The sequence below is a fragment of the Rhipicephalus sanguineus genome, chromosome 1, assembly GCF_013339695.2.
Source record: "Rhipicephalus sanguineus isolate Rsan-2018 chromosome 1, BIME_Rsan_1.4, whole genome shotgun sequence".
Taxonomy (NCBI): domain Eukaryota; kingdom Metazoa; phylum Arthropoda; class Arachnida; order Ixodida; family Ixodidae; genus Rhipicephalus; species Rhipicephalus sanguineus.
Genome location: NC_051176.1, coordinates 202,924,572 through 202,935,394, shown reverse-complemented (window position 1 = coordinate 202,935,394; position 10,823 = coordinate 202,924,572). Strand labels below are relative to the sequence as shown.

The following is a 10,823-nucleotide window of genomic DNA, read 5'->3' as shown; positions in this document are numbered from 1 at the left end:
CACACGGATTGCGGACCTTTTGTGTGCTAACGAACGTGTGCAGCTTATTGCTACTGCATAGAAAGATATCCGAAATTCCAGGGGGGGGGGGGGGGGGGCAGCCGCCCTCCCTTGCACCCCCTCCGGACGCCCATGAATTCCTGTCAACCGTGGCCTCAAGGTACATATATTAATGTCATCTGAGAGTGCGTGAGAGTGGAGTTGTTGCACACCCGCTGAACAATCTACAAAGCGCGTTTTCGGAGCTGCAATCGTATATGAACATTTCAGAAAACATGCACATGAAGAAAAAAAAAAAAAAAAAAAAGTAAAAAAAAATGGGCTCGTCCGGGATTTGAACCCGGGACCTCTCGCACCCGAAGCGAGAATCATACCCCTAGACCAACGAGCCAGCTCGGGAAGGGCGGGCTGAGAATCGTATTTTGCAGCTAGAGAGGCCGCGCGACGTGAAAAAGATTGGGGGTACTGTAATTGGGGGAAATGGCGCCAAAAATCGGGACAAAAGAGGGGTGTTTTCCCCAGCAGGTACGAACCAACCGGCCCATTGGGCAGTGAGAAAAAAAAAAAAAAAAAAATGGTACAAGTTTGCTTTATGCAAAGAGATGTGCTTATTGCAGTTACTGCACTTTATTCAGGATGTCGAAAAAAGAGAAAAATTCAATAAAATTAGAAGTTAAAAAAAAAAAAAAAACATTGGGCTCGTCCGGGATTTGAACCCGGGACCTCTCGCACCCTAAGCGAGAATCATACCCCTAGACCAACGAGCCGACGTATGTTTGGGGCAAATATGCAAAACTTTGGCGTATTGTGCCAGTATTTTCAGTTACGAGAGTAAGTTTGCTGGTTTGCTTGTTCGTCAGCAGGCGCAGTCCTGAACCGCGGCAGCTTTTAACCGGAATTTTTTTCTTGGCGTGCAACTGTTGAAGCATTTGATGTTCACACCATCTGCGGCGACTACACCGGGGATTCGGTGTTTGGATCGAGAAGCCCTGCAGGCGCGGCCGAGTGAAGGGCGCGTTTTTAAGCGCAGTACGAGTCAAAACTTGCGTGAGTGCCGAATCCATTGTTCTTGCGCTACTTTGACGAATGGAGAGATTACATCAGTATGCTAGCATCTGCAGCTGTTCAGACTTTGAAGAGGAGTATGTCTGTCACGATATGCACCGTTCATCATTCGTTGGGCATGTAAATAGGTATTGTGGACAATATGTCAGGAAACTTCCCCGAACATCTGCCGATAATGTCAGTGGCTGTCTTTTTGTTCAACTGAAACGCTGAGATGGTCATGATTAGATATGGCATTCTTCACCTATCAGTCGATAGACGCTTTGAAAATTTCATGTCATTAGTTGCTAGTGTGGTTAGGCGAAGTGTGCCACCGCAATTGCACTTCACGCGGTCCCAATCGTATATTTTAATTAATGTATGAGAAGTCTAACGTAGGAATGTTTCATTTATATCTTTTTTGTGTGTGGCACGATGGTTGTGAAAATAGCAATATTTTTCTGTATTAACCCATTCGACTCTTAGAACTTGATTTATTTGGATCACCACTGTGAACTGATTGTGAACTTCACTCATGCTTGCTGCTCTCCAGTCATCTCGTTGATAATTAGGTATTTGGTAACACTGACATTTGCATCAGGCACTAATTAAGGAGCTCTGGTATCCAATGTCTTCATTTAATAATAATAATAATTTTATTTGCACAACAATGTGAGCCCTCCGGTGGCGTGCGAGGCTAGACAGAAAGGAAAGACCCTACGCGCGTGCGTCTGCCAGCTTAATCATGACTTTGAGACACTCACAAAATTTGATGAGGCAGATTGGTGTGGCACGGATGAGGGTGCAATTGCTTGGTTTAAGCGAGGCCTGCATCCCTCCCCCAACACATGTGTAACACATTCAATCATAAATTTTATGTTGTCGGTACAAGTACACGTTTGCAAAAATTTTTGTTATGAGACGTATGATTGGTCCACGTATCACCTTGAAACCTTCAATGTAGATTTAGGTGCACTTGTTTAACCCCAGCTGACTGAAATTTTCGGAACCCTCGGATCCACAGTGTGCCACATAATCATGTCGTGGTTTTGGCACAGAGAACCCCAGAAATTATTATATGAAACCTCGAACATAGAGAACTCGGGGGTCAGGGAGAGTTTCAGTGCAGACTGGTGCCAATCACAAAGCACATTTCCTTCAACATTATGTCTACTATATTGTGATTCGTTGAATGTTGTGCAAATTGGTGCCAATCATGAAGGAAATTTCGTTCAAACATTAAACCTACTATTTCTTCGTTTACCAAATGTTGTGCAAATTGGTGCCACCCCCTTGTGAAGAACATTTCCTTCAACATTACACCCAGCTACTATATCTTGATCTGTAATACATTGTGCAAATTGGTGCCAATCACAAAGAACATTTCTTTCAACATTACACTTACTATTTCTTGATCTGTTGATTGTTGTGTAGTCCTTGGCATTGTCTCGAGTTTCTTGGTTAACCTCCCAGCTTCATTGCCTTCCCCCAAAATATGTCTTCAGACTTGAAAGTGCTTGCCGAGCGTGCTCCTATATACACCCTTTATATCTGTATGCAAATTTTGTTCACACATTCTTCTATGACATGGAGCTGAAGTGCAAACGGTGATCTACGTGAGCAGGCTGACGATGCGAGATGACGGGGATCATTCAAACTGCCATACCCCGGTTGAAATCCATTAGACTGTGTTAGCTTTACCCATATACAGTAAGGCACCAGACTACAGTATAATATAATCTTGATAAACAGAAATTGCTGAAACAGAACTGCCATTGATGTGGTTGTTCTTGTACTTGACTGCTGCACCACTGTACGCCTTTCTCATTAGATGAAACTGCTGTTACAGGGAGCATATTTTCCCGCCACCTCCAGGTTCCGTGTATTGGGATTCTACAGTGTACTGCACTTGACGACTACGACTCAGCACATGTGTTAGGGAATGCACAAGATTCCGCTACAGTTCAACAGCTAGCTGCACCAGGAAGTTATTAGTAAAGGTGGCAGTTTATAATTGAGGCACGTGGAAAAGCTCAAGACGGGAGGAAGCTTTATGCGCTGCCGACTTTGTTACGAACAATTACCAACCCGCCTACTCAAATGACCTTTCAGGCTCTAACTGATGTTCTTATACCTGGTGCTAACTGTACAAATTAAAAGGTGCATGAGGTCTATACCTTAATTTACAGCTGGTGCTTAGTTGTGCGTTTCAAGAAACGCACCAGGGTGTAATGACTGGTTCAGAATTATGTATTTGGAAATGAACCAGACTCTACACTTGATGTTGGCATAATTGATAACGTCCAGTCGTTTTACGGTCTTTCTGAGGTGAAAACGCTCGCATGACAATACGTATGAAATTTTTGTAACTTGGCATTCTGCCACCAACAGTCGCAGCTGGCGTCAATACTGCCGCCCACGTCTCCGGTAAGCCGGTGGTATGTAAGCTGTAAAAATATTAATGAACAAGCATGCAACTTTCATTAACATGTTCACAACAGCCAAAGACAGAGGTGCATTCAGGCAATTTATTTTCAGCAGGACAGCAGTTTAGTAATGCAGGTGTTGCTCAGTACAGAGAGTCTACAGCTTGCATCATTTCTTGCAAACAGCATAACCGTCGAAGTTGCTAAACGCAGAGCAACTAAAGAACCTCGGATGTTGCACAACGAAACCATGACCTGCTGAGAATTCACGTAAACAGTTCAAAGCAGTGCTGGCGTAATGTGTTCATCGGGAACAATAAGCCATAATAAATGCAGTTGCGTAAAAAAAAAATCAACAGGTGAAACTGAGAACCGCCCAGGTGTCACTGTATTCTACAATACGCTTTCACAGAAAGCTCCACATCTGTGTCTTAGTCGTTCCACTAATCGGCGAGCCGGATGTAAAAGATCCGTAGCGAACAGTGAAAAGATCACATTTAAACAGGAACTCGAGAAGAAGAAAAAGGAAACGTTGGAAAGAAAAAAAACAGATCGTCAATGTGACGATCCTATCTGTCTAGTGATGCAACTTCGTTGGGCGAAAGGTTTACGTTTACCAATGCGGCGAGCAGCTTGTCAAACACGCAAGGGAGAAAGTTTACCTACTGCGGATGTCTACTTGAGCACCCTCAGGAGACTTTCACGGAAGTGAAGCACTCCGTCAGGTCAACTGTTCTTGTCGCATAATGTTGGATCGGATTGCTGGGAGCATGTCGTCCTTTTAGCATGAAATGGCACGAAGAGCCGTCTTTCTTTGCTTTTTCTTATAGACATACAATTTGGCCATTAGTTTCTTGTCTATCTTCATGCTTCTATCTTCTATCTTCATGGCCTTACTGATATAGAATGCAGTTACCCGTCCATTCAGGAAAATACAATTACACTTACAAGTTCATTGTTAAGTATATCCAATTGTTGTGCCACGAATGTTGCAGACATTTCACGTCATTCGTGTACCAACATGTTTCCTTTGCATTGTTATTGAACTTTCTACGTCCCCTGCAGCCTTTGCGACAATTCATGCTTACAGGACTTGGTCATTCCTAAACACAAGCCTACTTGATGTCAAATAAATTCGTTAAAAACATTGGATTAGGCAAAGGACGGTGTTGTTGTGACATCTTTCGACGTTGCAGGAATGAAACATTCCTTTACGCTAGCAATGTTTTGGCCAGCGGTTAAACTATTACAACAATTTATTTAAAACAGATGCTGCTAGAAATCGCAAAGCCCCTGTTGTTTCACCGTGAAGTTTCCATGAAGCTGTGGAAGAAATGCGGCAATCATTTCCACGCAAACCAAAACAAATAATTGACCCATTCAAATCACTTATAGACTAACGCGGGCACGGAAACCAAGACAATGTTAGCAGCCCGTGTCATCAAATGAACAGCCGCATCATTCGTGCGCAATCTTGGGCATGTCGTCGGAAACCGGTAACACTGAAAAACGTGCAGTTTCATACATTTTAAACATACCACTACGGAAAACACTGAAACAATGACAGTGACGAAAGGGTGACATATAACAGGTAAATAAATAAGGAGCTCAGCACGCGTGATGCTGCGTGCATGTTCACATCAAAAACTGCATATCATCATTGGTCGAAGAACAAACGAGACTCCCTTTCCTTTCAATCAGCTTGTAGAGAACAGAGATGTGCTCATGAGGAGGTGCACACACCTGTCATTTGTTCATGTCGCATGAACAGCTGTACGTAGAGCGACATGTACTGTCGCAGGCATCATCCCTACTGTCTGCAACAAAACTTCCATGAGGAAGAAGATCGGCACGCTTGGAAGTCTCGTCTAATTTGCCGAATATACACTACTACCTAATCTTTCTGCCAGATCGTACACTGTGCATTGGCAGCCGCTTGGGATATGTCGAGTCACGCAGGATGACAGTGCATCCCCACGTCTCACAAGAGCTGCATCAGTCCATCGTCCCACACACGTGAGGCCTCGCAGCTTCGGGCATACTCCACAGCACTGAAGCTGCCAGCCTAGTTGGCGCCATGTTTCTTCTCGGCCACTGGCCGCAGCGACATGGGTAGCGAATCGAGCCAGAGAAGTGCACCCGAGACCCTGTAAATGGGGGCAAAAGTGCCGACACTCGCTCCAGAATAAACTAACATCCTTCGACATCGCAACCGCCAAGTGTGGGTTGCCAACCGCGAGAAGTTTTCAGCATCCGGAACCTAGCAAGTTACGATAGGAGCTACTGTTCAGCACAGACAGCTTCACCACTCCTGACAGTGGGAGCATCACTGTCCTGTATTCTACATGACGACTGCCTTGTTGCAATGGTTCCTCTGACTACCTCTTTGCCTTAAAGGGGTGGTGCCACCATGTTTGTGGCTTGCGCGTTCTTTGCTGTAAGCGTTTCCTATAGCTCCAGGAAGAACGATGCACGCACCAAGATTCATGTATTCTGCTAAATAATTTAACATCGCCTTTTGATGTAGACAACTTTCGGTTTCGGTTTCTGGGCGCCGAGGTTGGGCAGTGATGTAGAAGTGTAGGAGGCGTGGTCACGTGACCACACAAGGCTGTGACGCACTTAGCCAGAAAACGATCAAAACTCGGCGAGTGATGTAGCAACCGATGCTTTGCCGGTACTATAGTGAACTAGAATATTCTAGTTCACTACAGCCGGTACGTACGTTGCGGAGGTGGCGGAGGTCCGCAGGCCGCTCACGTCACTACAGCAGATCTGGTGTGACGTCACTACAACTTTCGTTGTCCATCCTACAGATCTACGTCAGTGTTGGCGCGCTAGCGATGGGTTTTGATCGGGAGAATGGGCATTTAAGTACACTTTGGAAGTGAATTAAAATATATTCTAAACGTTTGCTGTGTCCGACCCTTCGTGTGGAGTGTCCTTGCATACAGAGGAAACCACAACAGGCTTGTTATAGCCTCGAAATTTGATGGCACCACCCCTTTAAGGAGACCAAAGATGTGCTGTTGACCTGCAGAGGCTTTGATTACCGGATGCTTCGAGTCAATGCAGGTCTGTTTAAGCTAAAACTCGCTCTGACAACTGAATCACCATCACACCTGCATGCAAACAAGCAGTCTCGCAGCACTCTCTTGCAGGTTCTCAGGTCAACGCCAATTATTACACATCTTTCAAGAGCATTTTGATGGCAAAGCTGACGCAAATGGTCACTTGCTTCTTCGTGCTTACCATATCAGGTCAATTTCACTGGTCATTTCACCGGTTGCAGGAGTGGCACAGCGGTTGAATTATAGTACATTTTTCTTGAAAAAATAGTGCGACAAAATGTTTGGGTTGTTTGCGAGAGTCCACAGTTGGTTTACGAAACTGCATCACAGTTCACCGGAACCCTTGTGTAAGCATGGATCAGGTGCACACAACATCAGTTCGGCATGAGACGTGTCCCCACAGGCATTACAACAACCGAGACATTTCTCGGCACATTCAGTGGAAATGAAATGTGCCACTGAGGGTGAACGAAAGAAAAAGAAAAAAATTTTCACTGTTTCTGAGAACTGAGTCATGAGTGCACATCACAACACGTCCATTACAGTCGCCACGCAGTTTAAATAATCACAAACAGCTGCACACACACTTTCACATGCACAAAAATATCACTGGTGAGCATCTCGCGTCAGAGATCTGTTCCTCGAAGTCGACAAACAATTAGCACATTGTCTATATCCACTGATCAGGTTTGCCTGTGGCAACGTGCCCATGGCTGATTGCCATTTCGGTGGGATAAGTCTTTAAGTGCGGCCCTTAAATGTGACCCTTCATGAAGGAGTGGCGTAACAGTTTTCATGTAAATTGCCTCCTTTTTCCTTGCTTACTGAGAATGCTTGCGATTGAGTCGATACGCAAAAGCACTTGCAGATTACTGCTGAGGATGCCTTCAAATGAGTTGTTTCGACTTGTAACATGTTTGCTGTGCTTCATTTTCAGACTTGTAGGCGTACAATAACACCATGTCTCTCTTAATGTGCAAGCTTTTCTTCGTTGCTAGCGATTCAGTGTGCATAAGATAAGCCTTTCTGAGCAGGCTTTGCTCAACTTGCCACGCTGAAAGCCTCCACCATATGGACAACGTGAAAGTTGCGTGCAGTATAATGTTGCTTGCCGCCCTTGCTTTGTTCCGTACCATTGCGAAGGGCTGTAGGCACGAGTGGAACAGCATTTGCCTTTATGGTTGCTCTGTTCTCGACAGTTTGTCTGCATATAACTATACGTAAGATGACACATGGCTGACGGTGCTGTTCCCTTTCTGCACTCAGCCTGGACTCCTCTGAGGGTGGATGACATCGATTTTTTCACATCACAACGATTCAGTGCCTGGCTTTGAACATCGCAAATGTGACCTCTCTTGACCACAGTTGCAGCCGAAGAGTCAAGACGAAAATGCAGCTGCAGTACGTTGTGCACATTATGAGACGGTGTCTTAAAATCTTATGTTGGGTGTTTTATGTCTGGCCAGTGCAGAAATCGTTCGAATTGGCAGGCCATGTGCAGGCTTGTGTCATAGTGGTTGTCAGCTTTGGAAAGCAGTGACTTGGGCCACTGTGTTGGTGAAGAACTTGCAGCACTCAATTCATTTGAGTGCTGCCCGTTTGGCACTTGCGTTGTTGTGCTTCTCTCAAAGCTGACCACCAGTTGAAAGGCCTGCCAGCCAGATAAGCTGACTAATTTCACTGCCGCTGCATTATGGCGGCAGCAACTGAGTGTAGCTGTCGGTGCTGCACTGACTGTTTTCGACTAGGCTCTCGGTCGAGCTATTTGGCTCGTACGGCGACGGCTCCGGCTGCTCTTCCATTCTCTTGTCATGTTGTGATTCGTCGGTCTGCTTAGCTTCCTCGATGGTCGTCGGAGGTGCGGCCAAGTCGACAATGACTGACGTCGGCACCGACTCCTTTATGGTCGGCCGGTCATCTCCGCGCAGCAGAGACCGGCGTTCCTCGACCGTGAATTCGTGGCTGCGATGGTCAAGGCCCTCGCAGAGAGACACGGTCCGTGCGGTGCGACGGCTTAATTGCGGCCGCGACACAAAGTGTGGCACGAGCGGGTGATCCTTGATCTTGGGTGACTGCGGCAGGTTGTCGTTGCTGCTGCCGATGATGAGGTTGAGGAGCCGACTGCCCGTACTCAAGATCCGCAGTCCCGTTTGGGTGGTGTTGTCAGAGGTGTTCCGAGTCCTGCAAGCCGCCGAAGTAGAACAGGTCAAAATTAAAATGGTGCATCACACATTAATAGAAGAAAAAGAGATATGATGTGGGCCTAGTATATATCAGCTTTCTGATGTTTGTAAAAGTATATGAATCATTACAAGATGTGGACATCTCAGAAAAGCACACAAATTGCTGTTGTCATATGCTGTAATAGCTGGAACATTTTATTATGGACCACGAACCCATGTGAGTTGTAACATACGTGAGAATGAGCGTAAGCATGGAAGTGTACAGTTTAGAAGTACCTCAGAAATCTGTTCTACAGATTATTATGCGTTATGCTGTAAAGCTTGGAGTGCCACATTCGTTTAATGTGATCAAATCTAAGGAATACCTAAAAGCTCTCTTCCAACAACCAAAACTTGACACATTATTGATTGTAGCCATCTCCCACAGCTGGAAATTCCTGTGGCTTTGGTTCTCAACTGCTCTCGCTTTCTATTAGTGCACAGGGTAATAGAATAGGGAAGCATCTAGAATTCGGAAACAGTGTAGCTTCAAATGTGTCAACACCACTGGCATGTTCCGACATAATCACAGAGGCCACAACCATACTGCTTGTGCATATTGTTGGAAATAACAAGCTGCATGGCTGCTGCACAGAAACGTGTTGGCAGTCGATTAGGTAAGCAGACAATATTTAGCAGTGAACTGGGTGTTCAGAAAATGCTGATGCATTGCTGTGCATGAACCCATGTCTTCTCCATGCCATCTGCTGCACATTGCAGGTAATTGCACCTCTCCTTTTTGTCATGTACACTATGTACATTGCTAATTGTCTGCATTGGCAAGGGCAGTACAATTCTTCTAAGTGTAATGTGCCAGAGTGGACAAAGAGGGGACATTACTCACGTGATGAGTGGGCTGTCGAGGAGGTGATTTGAGATAGTGGACGGCGGTGCGCACTCTGATGGCTGAAGGTGCAATGGCACGTGGTAGAAATGGGAGCCCAGTGGCCCGGGCACCTGCGGCACGTCTGCTGCATTGGGTGGTGACGTCGGTGGGCTCGAGTACTTGTGCTCGTCATGGTCCTCCTCCAGGATGGTCTCCATGGGAACGAACTCGGATTCCTCTGGGTCCACACTGTGACAGGAAAAAGGGAATTCCGAATGCTTTATCATGTCCTTGCTTTCTATGTATCTATGCTGTGTAGGAAGACCGACATCATCACACGAATCTAATATTTATCTAGCTTGCTCTGATGATTGCATGCTTATAGTAATTTGATACAAGCAACATATTTTCGTGTCTGACATGACTTCACCTAGCACACAAATAATACATGCATGTTGTTCAGCGCAATATATGAGACAATGGTCTTTGCAACAAGTGTGGATGACATTACAGTGAAAATGAAACGTCAGGTATCAATGCAACATTTCACTTAGTGTAAGGGAAGCCATAGAAGCACCTAGCATGAAGAGATGGGCATTAATACGGTCTTATATGAGTAGCAAAGAACACCAAATGTCACATGATGCGCCGTGAGCATGTGGTTTCTTTCTGTCTATGTTTTTATACTGGTGTATCGCTACTCAAGCAATAGCATAGTATTTACTTGATATTTCTAATACCAGTCAAGTCCTAGAAACTGTGGTGAAGTCCAATGTCCAGTGTGAAATTCAGTGTACAGACACTGGAGAAGCCCATTTCGTTCTCTGTGGCCGTGAAGTAGCCTTCATCAAAGTCGGTCAATTGCACGTTTCATAAGGTAAGAGAGCAGCTAAGCTGTTCCCGGAGTCTGTTATGCTGTCCGTGGAGTCATGCAAATGTAACTTAAGAACCCACGAAAGCCAGAAAGCTTTCAATGAGGACAGTGCAAAGCTTGGCTGTGGACATAGCAACTCACTCGAGAGTCATTGCTGAACCCAGGTGTGGCTGAGTGCGGAGGTTCACCGAGGACTTGGTGTAAGGAAGCTGTGGTTCTGCCTCATCCCAGTAGATGTCGCGTACCAACCGGGGGTGTCGCTGGTGCATGTCGTCCACAATTTGGAATGATACCTGCGGGCATCCAAAGAAAACGATGCCACTTACAATTACAAGGGGAAAGCACTATTGACGTTTGTAT

At 45.5% G+C, this 10,823-nt stretch overlaps 1 protein-coding gene and 2 non-coding genes across 4 annotated transcripts; all 3 read right to left on the bottom strand.

Annotated features, from left to right (window-relative positions):
• Nucleotides 1-319: 319 nt before the first annotated feature.
• Nucleotides 320-391, bottom strand: Trnap-cgg (transfer RNA proline (anticodon CGG)). Its single transcript has one exon. It is a non-coding gene; the product is annotated as a tRNA-Pro (tRNA).
• A 304-nt stretch (nt 392-695) lies between these two features.
• Trnap-agg (transfer RNA proline (anticodon AGG)) lies at nt 696-767 on the bottom strand. The gene has a single exon. It is a non-coding gene; the product is annotated as a tRNA-Pro (tRNA).
• Nucleotides 768-3,558: 2,791 nt separating this feature from the next.
• Nucleotides 3,559-10,771, bottom strand: LOC119405726 (uncharacterized). Of its 2 annotated transcripts, XM_049418779.1 has the most exons (5): nt 10,605-10,771; nt 9,608-9,838; nt 6,470-8,722; nt 5,362-5,854; nt 3,559-5,324 (listed from the first exon to the last, which is right to left on the bottom strand). In XM_049418779.1, the coding sequence occupies exons 1-3, from the start codon at nt 10,730-10,732 to the stop codon at nt 8,233-8,235; spliced, it is 849 nt and encodes a 282-aa protein (XP_049274736.1). In that variant the 5' UTR covers nt 10,733-10,771; the 3' UTR covers nt 3,559-5,324; nt 5,362-5,854; nt 6,470-8,232. The 2 variants fall into 2 exon arrangements, with proteins under 2 accessions (XP_049274736.1, XP_037528494.1); XM_037672566.2 differs by having other exon boundaries at nt 3,559-5,854.
• Nucleotides 10,772-10,823: the final 52 nt, after the last annotated feature.